Source organism: Lycorma delicatula, chromosome 12 (genome assembly GCF_047948215.1).
Source record: "Lycorma delicatula isolate Av1 chromosome 12, ASM4794821v1, whole genome shotgun sequence".
NCBI lineage: Eukaryota > Metazoa > Arthropoda > Insecta > Hemiptera > Fulgoridae > Lycorma > Lycorma delicatula.
The window spans coordinates 22,528,335-22,553,326 of NC_134466.1; the positions used below are offsets into that span (position 1 = coordinate 22,528,335).

At 33.9% G+C, this 24,992-nt stretch overlaps 1 protein-coding gene across 2 annotated transcripts in view; it reads left to right on the plus strand.

The window, feature by feature from the left end:
* Window positions 1–24,992, plus strand: part of cdi (serine/threonine kinase) — a 224,533-nt gene that overhangs the window by 57,853 nt on the left and 141,688 nt on the right. For both annotated transcript variants that reach the window (XM_075380121.1, XM_075380122.1), the window contains one exon: window positions 22,061–22,182. In XM_075380121.1, the coding sequence (XP_075236236.1) occupies window positions 22,061–22,182 (122 nt within the window). The remainder of the gene's footprint in view (window positions 1–22,060; window positions 22,183–24,992) is intronic.

Here is a 24,992-nt window from a genome sequence, read left to right on the forward strand (position 1 = left end):
TGGGGTACACGCGTATAATTTAGGAGAATGAGAGAATAACTATAGGGAATTTTAATCTTTAATAAAAAAACAATTTTAATGATTTTACTTTCATTATAAATTATACATCGTTTAAAAAAATTACGCGGATAAATTTATAAAAAAAAGATGATTTTATATGATTTTTTATTTATTTTTATATTTGTTAACTAACACCCTTTGAGCAGCCGGTGCGATTTTTCATTTATAAATCGATAAAAATATCTGTCGATAATTTCACCGGAAAATAATTTAAGTTTTTTTACTCGAGTGATAATCCGTTCGGGCAACGATATTGTTATAAACTATTATGGCATAATATATACGACTTAAAAGTTTAACGCTTCGCTAACTTGTCTTTGAAAACCTTCTCACAACCTTATTTATTTTCTTATACTTAAATAATTTTCATAACGAAAAAAAACTCGGGCAAGAAGACCGATTTATCGGTAATTTAATTTGGTTTTAATATTTTTTAATTCGGTTTAATATTATTGCTAACGATAGATAATCGCAGATAAAGAAACGTCAACGTTCCAACTTGTAGCATCGTAACGAATTACACTTCTAACTAGCCCCGTTCAAATTTTTTCGATCTCAACTTAAGCATAACTCGAGAACGATTTGACCGATATTTATCAAATTTTTACATGCACAACTTCAAATTCACTATTAAAAGGTATATAAATTTCAACGAAATTGACTTTGTAAGTTTAGAGATTTTCGAGCCACAAAATTTGAATCTTAAATTAGCGTTTTTTTATGAATTAATCTTCATAAAATATTCAAATGCGTAGTTTCTGATACACTGATGCGTAGTTTCAATGAAATTAATTTATCTGGTAGTTTTGAAGATTTTCAAGCCACAAAAGTTTTATATATATATATATATATATATATATATAGATATAAAAGGAAATTACATTTTAAGTGAATGGTATTTTCGTACAACTCGTAGTCTAAAACGTAAAGAAATTTTATTTTCAACCCCCATTCAAACCATGCGAATACTCAAAAGATAAGTTTTTTTCATGTACGAGTAGTATACTTGGAAAAATTTCGCATTTGAAGGGCCAATAAAGCTACATTGACCTAATTTGTTTAAAGTATAGGGTGATTCAAAAACGTTTTCACAATTTTGAAAGCGTATAAAATTTTATCGAGATAACTTGCCGATTCGGTTGAGTTCTAATTTCGTAGAAAAACACTTGTAGTTTGTCATCCGACATTCACTTTGGTCCGATACGGCTTTCATTTGTAATGCGTCTTACATCCCATCTGAAGTCGATTTCATTCCAGACTGTAGCCGTCAATTCGGGCGTTATATCTGCAGCTGCGGCATTAATTCGAATTCTTCGCTTAACAAGATCAGCAGGAAAAGGCGGTAAATAAACCCGATCTCTAATGAAACCCTATCAGACAAAAATCTAACGGGATCAGATGTGTAGGGAGCGAGGTGGCCGTGCGATTGGATCTTCATGATCGCGCCACCGACCGTGCAATGGAGTATCAAAAAATCTTGGAATTTTATGAGGTAGCGAGGTGGTGCCCCGTCTGCTCATAGTAATGGCGTCAATTAAAAATGCGAAGAAAGAACTGCTTCTGATTTTGGGAACACAGATTCAAAAATCAAGAAAAGAAAAAATACACGATTCTTCAATCAACATCCCAATCGTGTTCTTTCAGCACGCCGTAAACGAAAAAGTTTAAACGACGTTCGAAACCTGTCAGTGGACTGGACGGTTTTGATTTAGGCGTAGTTAAAAGAACAGTTAATTAATTTCATTACCTACTTAAAAAAAAACATCTATTGATGTTTTTTTTCAAACAATTGACTTCAAACATCTATTGATTTTAAAGGCAGTAAATCAACTGTAGCTGTTATTTTGAAAGAGCTAGGTTTCAAATGGCGAACAGAAACCTTTTAATTGACAGAAGATACTTTTAATTGAGAAATCCGATATCAGGTGGAACAGAATTTACTAAGCTAAGTACAAACAAAGCAATGCTACAATTGTTTATTAGTTCGTACAATTATTTAGTTCGCATTGTTCTACACCTCGCGGTCTGATAGTATTTTTGAGGGACTTCATGTGCCGATTAATAAAGGCCACCGTTTAATAGTAGTTCATGCTGGAGGAGAAATCGGTTTTATTCCGAACGCTTTACAAACTTGGAAAGCCGGTTTGAAAAGCGGCGACTACCATGACAACATGAATACAGACGATTTTATGAAATGAACGCGTGAAAAATTGATTCTAAATCTTCCACCAATGCCAGCAGTAGTTGTTGATAACGCCCCTTATCACAATACAGGTATTGATAAAGCGTCAAAAAAGAAACGATATGACCGATCGGCTAGAGAAAACCCATATTCCGTATAAAAAATGCTGAAACCGCAGTTATATGAATTAGTAAAGTTACATAAAAATAAAGTACAAAACATCACTTGGATGAACTTTTAAAAAAAAATATGGGCATCGTGTTCTTAGACTTCCACTCTCCATCCTGATTTGAATCCGATCGAGACGGTTTGGTCAGCCGTAAAAAGACATGCGATCTAGCCATAACGCAACATTTTCTTTTACAAATGTTGAAAAATTAACGTTAGAAAATTAATTCCGCGAATGAAGATGACTGGAAACCGTATTGTGAAAAGATAAGACGTATTGAAAAAGAGTATGAAAAACTAGAACCGCTGATAGATGAAATGACAGAACGTTATATTATACGTGTAGACTCTGATAGTGATAGCGATTCGTTTAGCGAGGACGATGAACTTGCTAGAAGTTTGAATAAGATCCATGAAGAAAATTCAAGTAAGCTTTTGTTTATTATTAAAAATTAATCATTTAGTACAGATAAAGGTTATAAAATAATTAATTACGTATCGTTTATAATTAGTAAATGTAAATATGATAGTTATTACCGCGTACAATATGATTATAAGTAATGCTTCGATTTGATACGCGAAGTTGATGTTTTCAAGTTGAGTAGAAATACGAAATCTGATCTTGACGTCACAAACTCGTAGATTGGCTGGCCCTAATATACAGTACGTGTGAACATTTTTTGAAAAAACATTTTTTTTTTAAAAACTCTTTTTTTATTTTTTTTGGGATCCCTGGGTCGTGAAATGCCGAAAAATGCGAAAAAACCCGTACCCCACTTTTTGACCGAACCGTAGTTTTTTTATTGCAGAATAGCTGTACAGCTATGATGTCAGGAAATTAAAAGGATCAAAGTACGAAAACCTTTGCTTTAGTATTTCGTTATTACTGCAGAGCCGGTTCTTTTCCGTCGTAATAATTGTTTTTTCTTGAGCGTCAAGAACAATCAATTGTCGATAAACAGCTTAGTTCGACAATTCCTACGCAACCCGGGATTTCGTACTAGACGAATTTCAAAACGCGCCGTTTGTAAATGTAAATTTTCATTCGGTAAGGAGTTAAAACTTTAATTTGCATAAAAAAACAATAAGGGTCGAATTAAGAGTCTGCTCTGCTGTTCTTTTGAAATCGATTAAAAATAAAGTAATTTATTATTTTTAAATTTTAAACTTTTTGAATTTGAAGATTATCAATATATATCTACACTTACATAACTGATTTTCGAATTCAAGAGTTCTAAAGTTTCAATCCTTAGAGCAGTTGATTTTGTAAGGATTTGAAAGGTAGACTGTGGATGTATAACCACACATCTCAGGAATGGTCGACCCGAGTCTGTTCCAGACTACATGTTTACCGGTACATTTACACTTAAACTACAGCTCTAAGTCTGGCACGGCAGGATGGTCGCTGTAATTGCATTTGCGCGCGCACGTACGCGCGCGCGCACACACACACAGACCCGGCAGTAGCTGGAAAACTGTTTGGAGAAAACAAACGTATATAACTTAACGCCGTTATATTTTACTAATTCAGTGCGTTTTTTTTCAAATTATTGTTAATTTTTTTAATTTTACTTATTTTTCTTTTTCACGTATTATGACTTTTATTTGCTTACTTTAGTTTTTTTTAATATGTTTTACCTAAATATTATTATTTTATATTTATATATATATATATATATATAAAGTCATATATTGTTTTTTAGTCCATTATGAAATACAATAATTCCTTTTTTACAGTTTTTTTTCTCTATTGTTTTATTTTTTGATCAGTGTACAAAATTTAAAATTTCAGTTAATGCAATAATAATATTAATAGTTATTATTTCTATTGTTTGTTATTTTAATATATCTTATTTCTTTGTATTGTGTATATTCTGTGTTTTTTAAGACAAAAAATGAGGTTATTTCTAAGCTATTATTTATATATAAGACTACATGAAGATTTTTTTTTTTTATAATTCATTCGGTATATTTGTAAAAAAAAGGGTATCCAAAGACCAATTTTTTTTCTTTTATTTAATATTGTATTGTAGTTTCTTGACATTTCATCCGCAGATCTCCATTCGAATCCCATTCCCGGTTCGATGCGGTGTCCGTTTCCCCTTATTCATATTTGTTAAAAAGATCTTTGTCGATATGGATAAGCGTTATCTTCCGTAATTATTACTAGATTGTTACAGTGTAATATAACATTAATGTTATTCTGAAATTTATAACATTTTCACGCAAACTTGCGATAAAAAATTAGTACATATTTCTTATCCAGATAGAGCCAGGTCAAACTTAATTGTAATCATCTCTTTACATAGTTTTTCTGAATTCCTTTTACTTTCTAGGTGAATATTGCTAGAACGGCTGTAATTAAATGGAAAGTATGGTGATCATATCGAGATTAGTATATCGTGTTTTTTGGAAATCTTTTACGTTTTAGGATTCAACCACAGTGCGTTCGGAAAGTTGCTGTGCGCTGGAATTATGGAAATGTAATGATCAAGCCACAAACGATGAGGTCAAGCCACAGCCATTTGGACGCAAACCGGTGACCACAGTCTTTTGGGATCGGTTTGACGTACTGCTGATCGATTTCATGTCATCTGGAACGATTAAAATCTACGTATGTTACGACGCACCATTTAAAAACGGCGACGTGGGCGGCTGACCGACTGTGTTGTCCTGTTTGGACGGATATTGCACGTCTACATGTTGCGGGTCCGATACGTGATTTACTGAGAACAATTTGGTTGGGAAATTTACGATCACCCGCAGTATAGTCCGGACTTAGCGGCTTCTCATTACCGTTTGTTTGGGAAATTGAAAGAATTTTTTGGCGATAAGCGAGTCTCGGGTGAGGATGAAATTTTAAAAATGCTGTTAATCAATGGCTAAACGGAGTGGCGGCAGTAGAATACGACGAGGGTATACCGCTACGATAAATGACTTTAATTCATGTGGCGATTATATAGAGAAGTAGTATAAGGTATGTAGTTTAAGAGAAATAAAAAATTTATAAAGTTTTCAGAATAAATTTTTTTACAATGAAACAGTCGTCTTTACTTTAGAGATAACCTCTCGTATATTGATTTTGTTTCACGTCGCCGTAAGAGAACCTGTCACCATATGCACACTTCGGTTCGAATCCGACTTTATATGCATATGTTTTTTTTAACTTTTTTTTAATTTAAATATATTGATTTTTTTTACTTTTGGATCCATAATGGATCACTTTAGTTCATATTTTTTTGGCAAGTTGTTTCTTTTCTTGCTGATCTGTTGTTTTTTCTGCTTTTCTTTTTTGCCAGTAATTTCTAAGGGTTTCAGATCTTCTTGCCCTTTCTTGTTCAGAGTACACCCGGCTTATTGTTTTCTTGGGTTTTGATAGGAATCTTGTTCCTTTATTTTTAAATTTCTCATAGTTTCCGATTTTGGTTTTTAGGTTTTCACGGGTTACGTCTAATTCCTCCGTGTCTTTCTGTACTTCGTATAACCGGTTCGGTCTGCTTTTTTTGTTCCATAAAAGTTCGATTATCCGTCTGATAAGTCTGGTCTCTTCTATTCTGAAAATATGTCCTAGAAAGGAAATTCTCTTCTTTCTAAATTTATTAGTTATCGGGATGATAGTTTTGTAAATCTCTTTCGTTTGGAATAATTCTCCAAATCCCGTCTTTTTTAATGTTTTTCCCGACGCTTCGTCGTAGTATTTGTCTTTCAATCTTTTCCAGTTTGTCGGTAAACCTTGTCTGGTACGGTCCAAATACGGTTTCGCATCCGTAAAGTATTTCCGGTCGGATAACTGAGTTATAACGCCTTATTTTTTTGTTTATTGACATGCATTTTTTGTTATAGATGTTTTGTATTTTTATTGCGGCTTTGATGAGTTTATTTATTCTTTCATTCCAGTTTGGATTTTCTTGGAAGTTGTGTGTGATGTTTTCCCCGAAATACTTAATATGTTATTATTGCTTATTTTTACTTTGCTTATGTATTGTGGGTCTCTCACCATAATTTTGGTTTTTTCGTATGAAATTTTTAGACCAATTTTTCCTGCAATCCTCTTCCAGTGTTGATAATACAATATATTGATTTATTAATAAATTTCTGAATTTAAACATTTTAAATGAAAAGCACATAACGTTTTATTTCACTAATAACTTCTGATTCTTTTTCATATTTTTTTAATTGTTATTATTGAATTATTGTTTATTGCAAAAGTTTTTTTTTACAATCAGGCGTGCTAATAATTATTAATAAATCAATATATTTAAATTAAAAAAAAAGTTAAAAAAAAAGAAGATGAAGTCGTATTCGAACCGATGTGCCTTCCCCTTGTAAGATCCAAATATTTTATTAATTAAAAACGTTTATTTAGCTATAACTTTGGAACCGATGAAAATAAATACCACTTATGATATGTCGTTGAAAAGCTCTTAATGAGGGCGTACTGCAGTTAAGAAAAAGTCCAAAATCCAAAAGAATTGGATTTCGGACGCTTTTGGTCTAGTCGATTGCAATCAAAAGGGGAGGTGTACAACTAGATGTTACACGTTCTAAATATAAAATTTCAACATCCTACGGCCAATCGTTTTTTAGTTATGGGACATGCACATATGTAAGTGCATTCAGAGGTCGCACCGAATTGAGGGATGGTCAAAATTGATATTTTCGTTGAAATCTGAAAACCGAAAATTTTCACCATTACAGTACTTCTTTCACTTGGTACAAGGAAGTAAAAAAGGAGTTGATTTCTTTGACGTGCAAGATTAAGGATGCCATAGGTATACAAAAAAATCTTATCGGCAAAAAGTTTCTGTTTATTGTAAGGGTGGTTTTTTTTTATCCGACTGCTCATTCGACAGTAAACCGGACATTTCTATTACACAAATCCGGCTACACTACTTTTTTTTTTTGAAATAGCCGAAAGATTCATTTTTTAATTATTTATCCATATGCCAAATAAAAAACATATCTTAATCGTTATTTTAAATTTTCGATTATCAAAAAGTTTAAAATTTCCGTTTTTTTTTTAAAATAGTTTTTAAATGAAACATAATAATGAAATTGAGAGCGGGGTGATAAATCTCGATTTTTAGAAACTTTTGATGTTTTTACAACCTTTCTACACCGAATATTAAGTCCGTAAACAGCGAAAATTTATGGGAAAGCACTATTTAGTATAGATTTTTAAAACAATTGAAGAATATTCTCCTTGAAAATGGCTACCAAGATGCACTTTTGGTTCCGTAAGTTAAGGATAGATAAATGGAGCTATAGCTAAAAAATCACTACAGTAAGTTCATCGCGGGGAAATGCTAATATTTATTTTCTTAAAATATTTCAGTAAAATATTTAATATTCTTAAAAACATGAGGATATCCAGGAGGCAGAGACGGTTTGGCAAGCGAAGCGAGCCCTGACCGGCTAGTTTCAGTAAAGTTTAATAATACTAAGCAGGATTATCGATCAAAAAGTAAATAAATAAAAAATCCTGTAGATCGCCTTACGACAATTTTTTACGTAAAATATATTTTATTTATATTATCTAAAAAAATTTAACGGACGAAAAGGAAAAAGTAGGAAGAGAAGATTAATCGATGCAGCGAGGTATTAGGTGTGTCCGCTTAGCGGATTCCCTGTGTCGACCGGCATTGCAGTCGATTACGGGCGTTCAAATGTAAAACTGGATATAACCGATTGTTTTTAGTTCAAAGCAGAGGTAATTTATCCGCTAAGAAGAAGCCTTTTTCAGTACGCTCGGTCGAAGAATACGCGCCTGTTTATTTAAATAACGATAATGTGTGTTGTCGTAAGCTTTATCTATAAAAGAGTACACAATTAAACCGGTGAATGACATTATTTAAAGTTTGTTACCGTCGATCGGCGCTGACAAATTGTGTTTTCAATATACGTTGATTTGTCGGCGGTGTATTCTCATTGAAAAAAATGAAATGCTACTAGTTTCGTATCGAAAATCGAGGGTGGTATTATTTTTTTTTTGTCCGCCCTCGATTATTATTATCGATAATAATCGAAAAACATAAAATTCCCGATTAAAATTGACTGTTAGCAGTTTTCTGTTAACCTGTATGAATTTCATTTCATAAATTTTTCTTAAAAAAAAAAAAAGATGTTAAGTTCTTTTGGAGTTAAAAAAGCTCTTAAAATGTACCCTTTGTTTTCTTGATTATTTATTCTTGACTTAAGGTTTTTTTTAATTAAACTTTTTTCTTTTTTCACTGATATTTTTTCCAGTTATTGGCCAGTTTTCCAAGTAATAATTTTTCAGTCGGGAGTGGTTTTTTCCTTTTAATATTAAAAAAATAATATATTCGTTTATAATGCGGTCATGTAGAAAATGTTTGTAGTCGACATTATTACATAGCGAATGAGATTATATTTTATACAAAAAGTATTAGTGAAAAAATGATAAATAAAAAAACGCTTTAATTGGAAATTTTACAAGTGTTTTGTTTATCATCGTTTTATAAAAGGACTTCACAACTTTAAAAAGAGTATAACAAATTTATCGAGATAACTTACAGATTCAATCGAGGTCTCATTTCATAGAAAAATACATCGCGTTTGTCACCCGACATTCACTTTGGTTCGATACCGGATTCCGTTTGTAATGCGATATATATCTCGCTTGAAGTGACGATGGATTTCATTTCAGACTAACCAGCAAATCAGGCGTTACCTCCGCAGCTGCGGCGTTTAGTCGAACACTTTGTTCGACAAGATCGGCAGGCGAGAGCGGTTCTTACCCGATCTTTAATGAAATCCCACGACAAAAAAAAATCTAGCGGGGTCAAATCTGGGGAGCGAGGTGGTCATGATGCAGTTGGACCTTCACGACCGATCTACCGATTTGGGAATCGAGTATGAAGAAAATCTAGGACTTCTAGAGGGTAGCGTGCTGGTCTTGATGATAGTTATGGCGTCTATCTTTGTCATCATGGTCTAACTGAGGAATTAGAACAATTTGAAGCGTGTCCAGATGAACGAAACCGCTTACGGTCGCCTCTTGGAATAAGAACGGGCCTTTTGTTTGCTTAGGATACAGAAAACATTGACGTTAGAGCTATCGCGAATGCGTTACAAAGTTTCACGAGGGTTTTCGCTACCCGGTATTCGGCAGTTAGGCGTTTTTATGTAATGTTGACTCATCACTAAGAATTATTTCGTCTAAAAATGTATCGTCGCTTGCAATTCTATCCATTATTTCCACACAGAATTGCAGCCGAGCATCTTTGTCGTTATTTAATAGAAATAATAAAAACATAACTGTAATACAGTGTATTTCAATTTCAAAAAAAGAAAACAAAGATTTATACTTACTTTTATAATTCAAATTTAAAGGTTTATACATATATATATATATATATATATATATATATATATATATATATATATACATATATATATATATATATATATATATATATATATATATATATATATATATATATACATATATATATATATATATATATATATATATATATATATATATATATATATACATATATATATATATATATACACTCTTTATATACAGGTTGCCTTTTAAGTTTTTAAAAACGACCACTGGCGTTATTGAGATGTGACAATACTATCGTTATAAAATCTGAGTTATTGTTACAACAGTGGCAGCACAGAAATCGACCGAGTAGTTTGTTTACAGTGAGCGTTAAAAAAAAAAAGAACAGTGTTGTGAAAAAATGTAATTTTCACGTAAAGGTATTCGTAACGATGCCTCAAATCGCTTCGTTCAACTTTTAGTAACGAATCCCAATCAGAAAGGACTATTTACATTCGGTTTGCAGAATTTCGCAGCGGTCGTGCTTCCGTCAACGACGATTTCGTTAAGGTCGACCAAAATCGGTTGTTGTTCCAAAAAACATCGATGCTGTGCACAATACGATCGAAGAGAATCGGCATTTTACTTGTCGTGAGATAGAGACATTCTTAGGTACATCGAAGACTGCGGCACGTTCGATTTTTGCATGAATAATTTTAGCTGTGAAGATCTATTCCCGATGGATTCCGCGTAATTTGACCGAAGCTCAAAAACAGGCTCGTGTCAATCGGTGTAAGGAAACGCTCAAAAAATTTGACCCGGGAAATGCAAAATCCGTATACATCGTAACAGAAGATGATACTTGGATAAATTCATTCGAGCCGGAAAGTAAGCAACAATCGACTAAAACTGTTTGGGTGTTCCAAGATGAACCGAATCCAACGAAAATGGTTCGTTCGTAAAGTATTTCTTCGGTTATACTGAACGTGTAGCAACCATCGCTTTAGAAGATCGAAGCACAGTTAATGACGAACGGTATATAATTTGTTTGTCAAAAGTCATCGAAAATCAACCGATTACGTGGCATCACTTCGTCATGACAATACCAGCTTTCACATAGCACGTCAAACAATCGATTATTTGACGGAGAAAAATATTGAATTGTCTCATTGTACGTATTCACCTGATTAATCGTCTAACGATTTCTTCTTTTTTTCCTGAATGTCTAACAAAAATTAGTGCACAGCGATTTGCAGCGCCTCAGGAAGCTGTTTGAATCCTTCCAAAACCGTGTTTTTGAGGTATCAATTTCAGAGTGAGTAAAATGTTTCGAGAATTGGTTCGAACGCATACAAAAGTGCGTAAATCTTAAACGCGAATATCTTGAGAAATAATAAAACGATTTGTATAAAAAAAAATCCTTTCTTTCATTATTTTTATAAAAATATAAAAAGGCGGCCCTCGTGTGTGTGTGTGTGTGTGTGTGTGTGTGTATATATATATATATATATATATATATATGTATAGATATATATATTTTATCTAAAAAAGAGTTTTTAAATCTACGAAGTGGAGTGGTTGCGATTTTGCTTTTTATATAGAAAGTTCCGGTTTCGAATCCTGGTTAGGGTTATACATTTTTTCAAAATATAAATTTATTCCCTCGTCTAAATATATGAAAGGAAAAGGCCGTTATGACAAGGCATTGATCTATTGTTGCTATAGATAAATAATTAATTATTTAAAGTAAATAAAATTGATAAAATTAAATAATTAATACATTCAGGAATGCTGATTATATTACATAAAAAAAAGAAAGTCGACATCTCGAAATGTTTATTAAATTTTTTTTACTTATTGGCAATATTTAGTAATAATAATAATAATAATAATAATAATAATAATAATAATAATAATAATAATAATAATAATAATAATAATAATAATAATACAATTTTTTATTACTAATAGATTATATAATGATGAAACCCTGATAATTAAATAATAATAATTTTAATAAGAAAGTAATTAATTAAATATAAATAAAAAAAAAGGAAAACAATTAATTATTACAATGTCTGTTCACAATGGAAAGTAGATCTTTTATAATAATATACACAGTAATTACATTCTCTTACCTGAAAAGAATTGCTGAATGGACTGGTTATCTTTCAATCTTCTTACAAACGGAAGTGTTAATTTTCTATATTTTATATACACATATAATTGAGTCGCTTCCTACTAATAGAAAATTCTTGATAATTTAACAACTTCCTAACTTTTTATTCTGTTCCTATTAACAAGTTGAAATTTAAAAACGGGTTCAAAAATTATTATTTTGAATTTAACCTTTTATTACTTCGGTTCTATTTATTTATTTTAAAGGGTATTCTAATTTCATTTTAAATGCTACTTTTATTTCCATTAAACATTCGAATAGGTCTAAAAATCGTCCGTATGAAAAAAATAGGTTTCGAGGATAGAAATCCACGTCTAAAAAAGAAAAAAAGAATGTTGATAAACGGCTTAAACAATAGTTCATTATGCAACGAGCTTATAATTATTATTGCACGAGTGCGAAGTAAGTTACGGCAAGTGCCTTGAGATTTAGCAGACACATCGAAATGATATGTAGTAGGGTCACTCCAATGGTCAAAGCTCTGAGAGGACTCTTCCAGAACCATGGAACACCAAAAATAGAAACTAGGAAATTAATAACTGCTGCAACAACATCAATGATATTATACGCGGCCCCGGTTTGGGGACATACAATTAGTATTAAACGGAATAAAGGAAAATTGAGAAGCGCGCATAGACTTGCGCTGTTGAGGGTGGCCGCTAGTTACAGAACGGTGTCCTATGACGCGCTTTGCGTAATAACAGAGGTTCTACCAATAGACCTGCAGATTAAAAGCAGGATGCTTAGATATGAGGGACTACCACAAGACGAGATAGCGGTTCAATTGGAGCAAGAATGGCAGTCGGAATGGTCACGCTCAAGAGTCGGGGATTGGACTAGAAGACTAATCCCTGATATAGGTAGGTGGTATGGAAGTAGACGCGGAAACGTCGACTTCTATATGACACAGTTATTATCTGGGCATGGATCTTTCGGGCAGTACCTAGCCAGAATTGGAAAAAGGGACACACCACAATGTGTTTATTGTGGGGAAACAGATAACGCGGAGCACACTATATTTGTATGTCCAAGATGGGATGAAAACAGGAGGGTAATTATAACAAATCGATTAACACCGGATAATCTAATTAATTGGATGGTACAAAATCAAGAGAACTGGGACTGGTTCAGAAGGTTTGCTGAAGAGATCCTGAGAACTAAGGAAGAAGACGGCGGTAGACTGTGATTAAGTTAAGTAGGGAAGGGTGGACAGTCTCTCCGTGGAGGGCCCGTATGCCCTGGTATGCGGGTTCCTGCGAAGGGGAAGAACTCCAGGGGAGATGGGAATAAAAGAAAAGACCGAGACCCGGTTCCCTGTGGAGCGGCTGGGGGACGGCATCGCCGGACCTTAGCCCTAACGCGGGGAATTAGAGGCAGGCAAAAAATAAAACAAAAGATCCAAGACCGGGGGGGCCAACCTGCCGTGCCGGATGTAAAGCCGTAGGGTGGGGGACGCCCCCTTTGAGTAGAAGGACACTCTCCCCGACTGAGTATACTTAAATGGATATCCGGTCGGGGAGAGTAGGGGAAAAAAAGAAAAGAAAAAAAAGAAGTGCCTTGGCGAATGTTGTAAACTTTGCAAGAGTTTATTAATGGTCATTATAGAGATTATCATACCGAATTTCTTATACGGCTTAGAGAAAATACTGGAATTATTGATTTAAACCGATGATAGAATGCATTGTTTACGGAATATATATATATTTTTAATTTTTCAAAAAATACGGGGTCATCGAAAAACGTTGGCAAGTACTACAGATAATCAAACGTATATTTTTTTAAAATTCAAAGTCAAAAGTTTTTACATACCTTAGAATGTTTCAATATTACCTCCGTTGGTCGCTTTGCAAACATATAGCCGATAATCGATTTCTGCCCCGGTCCGCTGGATCATCGCAGATGTAACTGTGGCGATAGCAGCGGTGATCCGTTGTATTAAATGTTTTGGCATAATTACTACAAGATATGCGGATCTTAAGAACCCGATAAAATTATTGAGTATGCCGCAATTTCCCAAAAATGAACGTGTCGATTCTTTTTTCACGAGTCTACTATTACGGGAGATTTTTATTTAGACTTTCTACAACTGTACGTTTTCCCGCAATTTGATTTAATCGAACAAGAAAGTAACGTCGCTGTAATGCTTCAACAAGATGGTGCGCCCCCACATTTTAGTCTAGGCGTTCGACGCGCGCTCGATGAAAGATTCCCTAATCGCTGGATCGGTTATGTCTGTCGTTTGCTTTGGCCTCCGAGATACCCAGATTTGACACCTCTAGACGTTTTTCTGTAGGGATACGTTAAAAACATTGTCTACAGGAAAAAAATCAGGAATGTACAAATTTAAGACAACGGATTACCGCTGCTATCGCCACAGTTACATCTGCGATGATCCAGCGGACCTGGGCAGAAATCTATTATCGGCTAGATATTTGCAGAACGACCCAGAGAAGCTCATATTGAAACATTCGAAGGTATGCAAAAAAATGTTTTTGAGTTGGTGAATTTAAAAAAAAAAATACTCGTTTGATTATCTCTAACAGTTTCTGAGATTCGATTTTTTTTTTTAAACTGCTGTAACCTTTTTAATGAGCTGTATATTGGTGGTTTCAATTAACCACACATTTCAGAAACGGTCGAACTGAGACTGTACAAGACTGCAGTTCATTTACACTCATACATATCATCTTCATCCATCCTCTGAAGAATTATCTAAACGGTAGTTACCGGAGGCTAAACAGGAAAAAGGAAGGAACTTTTACTTGACAATGAACAAATGGACGAAAAAACTTTAAATAACAAAAAAACTCTGGGTGATGGAGAAATTCTGAATACATATTTGAAAACAGGATAAAAAACTGTATTAAGTACACCTATTGGTACTCGTGAGACAAAAATCATGTTGACCGGTGTAATTTATTTCCTGTAGTGAATTTTTTCGAGGTTAAGTCTTTTTTTAGTCTCTGTTGACTCTGCTTAATAAATACATTTGTTCATTGTATTTCAGAATTTCATGAAAATTTTGCTTATTACTCGAGCAGCGGTTCGTTTTTTCTATGTACCCGTGCATCAAATAAGAGGCCGTAGCAAATTTTACGAAATTTGAATTTATTTAATTACAATTTAAATCATAAGTAATTTAAAGTTGCCTTTTAATACGAATGAAATTTGATTTTAATATAGTAGGTGATTTCGTTTACTTAAATCTCACAGTCGAAGATATTTAAATAATTTATTACTGTAAAACATGTAGTTTGTTATTTAATAAAGATGATTCAGGTTAGGGTTATAAGCGAAAAAAAGGGCGGCGTAAAAGGGGCTTATGAATAAAAAAAAAAGAAGGAAAGTGCGGTGTGAAGGGTTATTCAACATACGAAATAGAGTTGGAGCATTACATTCAAAATATGAATATAGGGGCAAACTTTTCCTGTCGATCCGACCAGGTGGAAAATATCCCTAGACAATTTACGTACTAAAAGTCGACAGATCACTACATTCCGAAATTTTTTTATGAACAAAATAACATTTAAAAACCATTTTTTTCACTCTTTTGGTTATAGGATGTTAAATATTGATTTTATTGAAAAAAATAATTTTTTTCAGAAATGTAGAGCTGAAAATTCTACGCAAAAATGTTGCGTACATTCCGATTAGATCAAAAGTAAACGAGCTAGAGCAATAAACAGTAACGCTCTATATACTGCTTATGCGGGGAGATATGAGGTAGCCGGTGCGCGGTGGCACATTTTCAACACGCACGCACGATAAACAAACACCTATAACTTTTTATCTGCGATAGGTAATATAATAATCAAAATTCCATCGATAAATGATACCTAAAGAAATAAATTTTGGTTAATTTGAAAGAATTTGTTACGTTTAGGAATGCATTATCAAAGGTCTACAAATGAAAACCAAATTCAAAAAATCGAAAAAACTAAGCTAATATATTCTTAAGGTGATTATTTATGAATGTAATAAGTTTCGTAGCAAAATATTTTGTCTTTTTTTTTAAATATCAGTCATTTTAAAGATTATATTTAAAAAAAGTATTTTGGGACTTTCATTTAGTACAGAAAACTCATTTTTAAGAACGAATTTGAACGAAACTTCAATATTTTACGCCTAACATTATTATTTATTGTTCAACGCAAATGCTTTACGATCTCAACAATAAATTCAACTTTTTCCGTTACGGCGAAAAGATTCTATAAAGAACAATAATCAATTTCCGATTTCAATAAAACGATTACTTAAAAGAAGCAAACTCCAGATTTAAAATTAAAGAAAAGAAATCAACAACGAGGGTTTATTCAGAAGAACTTTAAAAAGCAAGATCTGACAGAATTAAGAAGTATTGGAAAGCAATCAAGAAAAAAAGTAAAAAGAAAAGACGAACCAGAGTTGACTAAAGTGGTCCGCTGTGACCTCAGAATCCCCCAAAAAAAATCATTTAATGAATTTATGAACAGATCAAGTGTTAATCAAAGATCAACATTAGGGGCAGTACACGGGTCGTTGTGACAATTTAAACTGAATGTTACACACCTTATTATGTGAACTAATTATCATTCCTAGGTTTTTATTGATATATTTATTATATGTTCCTAACGGTTAAAAAGTCACACAGTATTAATCATATGTAATTTAACCTTTAATAAAATGTTTCCTTGATATTTTGAAAATTCAAACTGACGAAATCATTTCTAATATCACCTTCACTCCAAAGTATCAAACTACCAGTACTGCCTCTAATTGTGTATTAATTGGCTTGGAAGAAGTTAACTTATTGAATAAAAAAATTATTAAAACGTATTTCAATTTTGTGAACGAATTTTACGTTTTTTTCCTTTTTTTAAATATTTTCTAGAATTGAATTAATTTTTGAAAGAAAAAATTATGAACAATTAATATTTTTTCAGTTAATTAATTACGAGGTTATTATTTTTTCAAGGTCCGATCCGTCACGAAATTAAAACCGCAGTGAAAATAAAAAATTTGTTATTTGTAACAAGTACTTACATAGTTACGCTATTTCTCTATATAGTCGCCACTCGGATTTAGACATTTGTCGTAGCGTGGTACCAACTTTCCAATACCCTCGTCATATAACGGAGCCGCCTGTGTTTTCACCCGTGTTTCTGCGCTCGATGTCTGTCCCAAAATGTCCTCCTAGCCGGCGTTTCATGTGAGCAAAGAGGTGAAAATCGGATGGAGCCAAGTCCGGGCTGTATGGCTGGTGATCAAACACTTCCCGACGGAAACGCTGCAGGAGCTTCTTTGATACAGCTGTAGTGTGCGGCCGAGCATTGTCATGGAGAAAGACAATGCCTGACGACAACATTTCTCTCCGCTTATTCTGAATCGCCCTTCGTAGACGTTGAAGAGTCATCAGTATGAGGCTGTTGTGATGGTCGTGCCGCGTTCCATGAATTCCACCAAGAGAACTGCATTCCGGTCTCAGACACAGTAGCCGTACAGTTTCTGTTGCAGAAGGTTCGGTTGAACTTCTTCGGTTTACTGGGAGAATGAGAATGCATCCACTGTTTGGATTGTTCTTTGGTTTCTTCAGTTTCGAAATGGACCTGTGCCTCATCTCCTTTGACAATTTTGTTCAAAAAATCTTCTCCTTCATTGCGGTTTTAAACGTTAGGGAGGCGTCCATTCTCATTGTTTTGTGACGGTCGGACAGCATCTTGGGAACCCATCTAGCAAACAGTTTGCGGTACTGAAGTCTCTCATTCACAACGGTGTAGAGAGCCGACCTTGAAATTTCAGGAAACGAATCACTCTGTACAGAAATTGTGAAACGACGATTTTCTCGAATCACCTCATCTACTCGCTCAACGAGATCAATCGGTTGACACTCGCTTCTTTCCCGACCGCCTGCATCATGAACATCTGTACTTCCTGCTTTAAAGTTCCCGCACCGTTGTCGCACTTTGCCGTCACTCATTGAAGTTTCACAGTACACATTACTTATTTGTCGATGAATCTCAGCCGCATTACACCCCTTAGCCTGAAGAAATCGAATTATTGCACGCACTTCACACTCTGCGGGAGATGCTATTGTTTTAGACACGTTTACGCGCTAGCTGCGTGTTCAGAACTATACGAAGTGACGCGGCGTGATTGAAGGCCATGCTTGAGACGCTGCGCAACACATATGCGCTAAGGTTCATCCGATTTTTGCGCGGGTTTTTATTTCGCGACCGATCGGACCTTGAAAAAAAATAACCCTCGTATTTTCAATTATCGAATCGTTTCATAGTCTTGAATTTAGAACTATAGAATGATTTACATATAATGATTTCACTCATCCGATTTACATTGTGAATTATCGTCTTTGAAAAGCAAGTCAGGAAGTTGAACGCTCGCTTATGGATCATGAATTATTAGAATTTACGAAGTTGTTTAAAGTATGAAATTTTTGGCTTTTGATGTTTTCAATTTACGGCATAACAATTATCGTCTCGTCTTTTATACGTATCTGTTTTTTAATTAGGACATTGTCGTTTTGAAGAAGTATAAATAAATAAATTGTGAATTTTGATTTTTCGATGTTTTCAATCGACGGCAAACTCTTGCCGAAACCTTAACAATTTTATTGTTTTGGGAGTTTTGATTAAACAATAACAAAAAAATATTTACTTTTAGACAGTAATATCAATTTTACGTAAATTTTAAGTTTTTATGTGGTGAATGTTTGTAAAATGCGTCAATGCGCACCAAACAGTTAAAATACTAATGTAAATAAGCGTTTATAAAAAGTTATAAAAAACAGATTTTTACGTTAACCTTGGTAAAATTACCCGGCGATATGTACTTTATTAGTCTTAACCTTGGATCTCATTATTTTTAAAAAACTTCAAAAAATATAATTTTTTAATCGAGTTTTTATTTTGTGTTTTTTGATGATGTGAAAATGTTTGTGTAAAATTTTCCGTTCTACAACTTTTGTTTGAAATATTTTTCGATAAATTTAGTTTTTAACTAGTTACAACCTAAAAACGTGCCTACGATACGTTTACATCGATATAAAATGAGCCGTTTTATTAGATCCATCCGGATAGCTCAAAATTCGTTCGAGTCTAGTAAAGGCTTTGAATACCGGATCGTGGATACCGGTGTTTTTTGATGGTCGGGTTTCAATTAACCACACATCTCAGGAACGGTCGAACTGAGATTGTACAGGAGTACACTTCATTTACACTCATACATATATAATCCTCTGAAGTAATACCTGAACGGGTAATTCCCGTAGGCTAAAACAGGAAAAAGAAAGGATATTTTTAAATTATCGGTAGTAATTCTGTGTGTTAATTGAGACATTCTTAGGTACCTTTTCCACCTGGTCTGATCGGCAGGAAAACTTTGCCTTCATATTCATGTTTTGAATCTAATGATTCTACTTTAAAGCACCGCAATATGAGACATCAACTCTTACCCGATCGTAAATTGTTGTTGAAATTTTTTCTCGGGTTGGTTTTATTTGTCGATGTTAATAAAAAAAAAAAATTCTGGGTAAGTCCAGCGGTACGGTTGATAACTTTTTTGTTTAATAAGTTAGAATATATTAAAATGTACGGATGGTTTCTTAATTTTTTTATTGTTTCAGTTATTATTATTATAAAAGTGTGGGATCGATATTAATAAGGCAGTATAATTGATAGTATTGGTTATATTATGATCGATTACGGCTGACATCCGGCTTTTATGATTTGATTGAATCGTAGTGCAGTACGTTGTTTATTATATTTTATACTAATGATAGTAGAATGTATCTTGTTATGTTACAGTTGTTATTTGTATGTATGCATTTATATGTAAATTGAACTTTCTTTAAAATATCATTATTTATGTACAAGGAAAATGAACTATGTTTCTTTTACAGTATATACTTTCTTCTTTATACTGTACGTATTTTCATTTTACTTTCTATTTATAAAAATAAATATATATATATATATATATATATATATATATATATATATATATATATATATAAAATTATTACCAATTATTATACACGTACGTTAAATTTTTTAGCATAAAAAATTGTCAATTTATATCGAATGTAAAATATTATTACAAGAAATTTTTATTTTAAAAAAATAAGTAAATATCCTAACTACATTCAGAATCTTATTAAATCATAAATCTTCAGTATGCAATGTATAGAAAATTTTACTGATTCACACTTGTCGGACTGAGGTTCAATCCCTCCCTCTACCAAGTTATACTAATAAAATAACATTTTGGTTGTATCGCCTACTCTTCAGCACGTCATACCTTGTTTAAGATTGCGAATGGTGTACACCGCTCTTTTCTTCGTCTTGCTGTGTCGCAAGCATACTTGTCGATTGCGGCGAGCCATCTCTTTGGGATAGACTGGGACCAGCTGCTAGCATCTTATTATTCGGCCCTTCTTAAAGGACAACCAAATCAGCCGGTTCACATATAGCAGTCCTCGAAACTCCTTATTTATAACGATATGAAAACCATCCGCGTAATACAGCGTCAGTGGGTGTTCGTGCCCGGCGTTTATTGTATTTTTTTTAAATGTTGACGTAACTTCTATTTTTCCAACCTATCCCTGTTCATATCCTCTGTGGAGACTCAACCTCCTCTCCCCCCCCGAAAATTGTGACAACACCGGATTTTTAAAAAAATTAACAACTCTAACAGTCTTTCGGAAAATATTTTACAATTTTCTATTCAAAACAAACCCAGACGCAGTGCCCAGACAATTTTGTTCAAAAAATCTTCTTCATTGCGGTAGCGCTGGAGAAACGTTAGGGAGGCGGCGTCCATTCTCATTGTTTTGTGACGGTCGGAGAGCATCTTGGGAACCCATCTCGCACACAGTTTGCAGTTCTGAAGTCTCTCTCACTCACAACGATGTAGAGAACCGACCTTGGAATTTCAGGAAACGAATCGCTCAATACGGAAATTGTGAACCGACGATTTTCTCGAATCGCCTCATCCACTCGCTCAACGAGATCGTCGGGTTGACACTCGCTTCCTTTCCTGACCGTATGCATCATGAACATCTGTTCGTCCTGCTTTAAAGTTCCCCCACCATTGTCGCACATTTGCCGTCACTCATTGAAGTTTCACCGTTGACAAATTTCAGCCGCATTACACCTCTCAGCCTGAAGAAATCGAATTACCGCACGCGCTTCACACTTGGCGGGAAATGCTATTGTTGTACATATGTTTACGCGCTAGTTGCGTGTTCAGAACTAAACGAAGTGACGCGGCGTGATTGAAGACCATACTAAAGACGCTGCGCAACACATATGCGCAAAGGTTTATCCGATTTTTGCGCGGGTTTTTATTTCGTGACCGATCGGACCTTGAAAAAAATAACCCTAGTATTTTCAAAAATCTTCCTTTAAAAATGAAAAAAATACTGTTTGAACCAAAAATGGTGACTTTTTGAAACCGTTGCCAAAATAATTACCTACTTATCCTTAATTTACTACCTTTACTAATTAACCTTCAATCCAAAAAAATCATAATTTTAGGAAGAACTGATGTATTTTTTTTTTTTTTAGGGCGTTTTATTTATTTGTAAAAGCATCACAACTGTCAATCATTCTATCGTACTTATTTTTGTAGTTGTATTTTTCTACTGAAAATAACCGTAACATTATTAAATGTTGCGATAAAATATTTTTTCAAATACGCGTACCGGTTGTTGTCACCATTGTAAGACTGGTTTACTTTTAATTATTTTTTTTTTATTCTTGTATTTACTCCTTAGGATTTAAAAAAAATTTTTCCAGTTATTATTTTAAGAATGATTTCATAATGAAATAAAATTGAAGTATAATTGTAAGATAATATTTAAAGATCACGTCTGACGGTTTACCGTTGCTATATAACGAGTTATTAAACTCGTTAGAAAAAATATATATCACAATTATTAACATTTACATATATCGATATCATTTTTGTGTTTATACGTATAACGTATGTGCACTTTTTATCCTATTTAGTCCAAAAGGATGTGCTTCGGTAAATTTGTTAACGACCTAGAGAGTTGCACCGTGTATTTAATAAATATTAGAAATAAATTCACCCGACATAATTTTAAAAATGTATGTCGCGTCGCGTTAATGTACTGAATGAATGAATAAATAATTAAATATATTTTTTTGTATTTAAACAGGTTACACATCGTGTTACCGGCGAAGTGATGGTTTTAAAAATGAACTTGTTACGATCAAACCGGCCGAACATGTTAAAAGAGGTACAATTAATGAACCAGTTGTGCCATCCTAACGTCCTTGGGTAAGTTTATTTTTTATTTTTATTATTATTATTATTATTAATGTGTTCTCCTGCTGTTTTATCTGTGCTTATTTATTGTTTATTTCTGTGCATCATTGATGCGGAATTTTCTTTCCTATATCGATAACTTCGTGATTTATTTGTAAACAGCGTTTCGTATTCTCATTTTGTATCGGTAAATTTAAAATACTTTTCAGACAGATGCGTTTTATGGATAAAGTTTAAAATTTTTTGAAATATTATCAACTTTCGTTAATATTGCATCAGTCACAAATTTTTGACGTGTATTAAGCCGTAAATATTCGACTCCTACATTAAATACAAAGAAAGAGCTATGAAAAAAAGCGATTGAAATTAATAAATAAATTTATTATAAATCGGGTGAAGTTGAAGGTGAAACTGTTTTTCATTTCTGCAGCTGTCTGTTGATTTTTTTATAGATGTATGAGGGTAAAGATTTACCCTCCCGCACAATTAAAGGTGGGGCGCAGAAACGTATTTCTTTTCTTTTTTTTTTGAAAGGGAATAAAATAAAGAGTATTGCTGATAGACAAAATCTTTTTCTTTTTCTAATGAAGTTACATAATTTGAACTTTTAAATCGTGTATTTTTAAACAAAATATCTCAGAAAGTAGTGGACGTCAATACTATACGCACACTATTTCGCACTGATGCGACCGATCTCTGAAGTTCCCCTCTACACGTTCGAATACGTCCACCGTAATTCGGGTTATATTTTGTCGAATTACATTCTTCAACCGAAGCGAGTTTACGGAAGATATTTAGAAACCTTGATTTATCCCTTTGAAAATCCTTTGAATCGCCCGATCTCTTCGAGAAACATTCCTCTGAAAACTTCCATCGAAGCACGGGCTGTGTTGGTCGTGGCATCATCCTGATTGAAATCATCATCATCCTGTTGGAATCAGATGTTTGTTAGCAGATTCATTTCTTGCAAGAGCCGGTTCAAAATAGTTTTGAATCGTGCCCACATACCGCTGCGAATTGACAATAATCTGTTCGATGAGCTTTTTCAAAAGAATAAAGCCCAGTAATTCACAACTCTTAACACGCACGCCTTACTATCACTTTGTCGCTGTCAAGTGGCCTCTAATGGAGCCCTAGGATCTGTATCGCTCCAATAGCGCATATCCTGCTTGTCGACGCATACGGATAGGTGAAAATGTGCCATATCGCTAAAGAAAACGAGCGTCAAGGGATAAAGTTTCGTTATTCGGTTGTGGAAATCACGCGGTGACCGATTCTTGGACAGCAAATATCTTTCAGAGATAGAAATGAAGATGTTCGTGAAATATTCTACGCGAATATTGCTAAGGCCGTTGGATGTTTGCGAGCGGAGCCTCTTGGAGATGTCAAAATGTCTGTCGAACTGCCTACACATTTTTGAGGTCGTCGTTCTGGGAATTTTTTTCACCACACGCTTGTCCTCGAGCTCTTTACCCGCAAAATGATCTATTTCCAGCAGACAACCGGATCTCTGAGCCCAATTCCGAAGTAAGGAACGCATCTCGGTTCCTCGTTTACCTCATGTTTTCTACTGAGGGATATTAGACAGAAATTGCTGCGTTCGCAGAGCCCATCCCTATTTTTTGTACGACCTCTCCCCCTACACAATGCGCGTTGAAAAAAGATTTCTGCCCCTCCTCCCACCTGTACGTACTCATATCGATGTAAAAAAAAAATAGTATCGTTTATTTTTCTTCAAGTATTCCTCATTTATGCATTTATTAACGATTTTGATTAGCGATCAAAATAGCCGGCTAGTGTTAGATTTATGTTAAAATATTTTGAAAAATCTTTGAACGCACTTTTCATGTGTTATTAATTTTAGCGACCCGTTACATCATAATTATAGGATTATGTACTGTCAGGCACAATCTCCGTGTGTTCTCTTCTACTTCCAGGTAAAATCTTAAGTTCTTAATAGCCCCGATTTCAAAAAAGAATTCGTACCATTTACAAAGATCGTCAACAATTTTTACTGTTTTACAGCCTTTATTCCGGGTTCGAACCCCGGTCAAGCACGGCATTTTTTCATACGTTATAAAAATTCTTTTTCCATACCCGCGCACAAGCTTTTCAAGCTTACGTGGCGAAATCATTAAGCAGAAAAATATAGAAGTACATTCTTTTAAACGTAACGTTTTACGAGATGTTTTTTCAAAAGTTAAATGTCTCTTATTTCACGATATTGTGTCTTTCTGTTATATTCTTTCTCGCCCGGTTGATTAGAGACAAAACGTACGGAATGCTACCGTCAACAATAAATTTTGTCAAGTTAAGAACATTGTATCACCGTTGAGTTCCTCGCGCATAAATAACCGTCGAGAGGTGTTTATTATTCGTCGTTAGCGAATAGGGGACACTAGGTCGACTCATGGATACCTGATGACTCAAACAGATGCACCCGTTTGTGTTCGCTGCGACTGCCGATTGATCGTACACGTTCTGGTGGATTGCGTCTGTTATGCGGCATTGCGTCGTAAATTTAAACTAGAGGGCTATCGTCTCAAGTATGTTAGCGATAATGAAATGATGTTATCTTGTTTTACGATTTTATAGGGCCGTCCGTTTATATTCACATATTTAAATTTTCTACAGTATGTTTCAGCTGTTTATACCGTTTGGCGAATAGCAGATGGTAATTTTATCGTTTTAATTTAGATTACTATTAATTTCGCTTTTAGTATGTCACAGGCGTTTTCCAATTATGCCGTGTTTTTATATCGGTGGGTTTTTTGATTCGGTTTTAATTGTCAATTTTATATTACTGTGTCCGGGCGCTAACG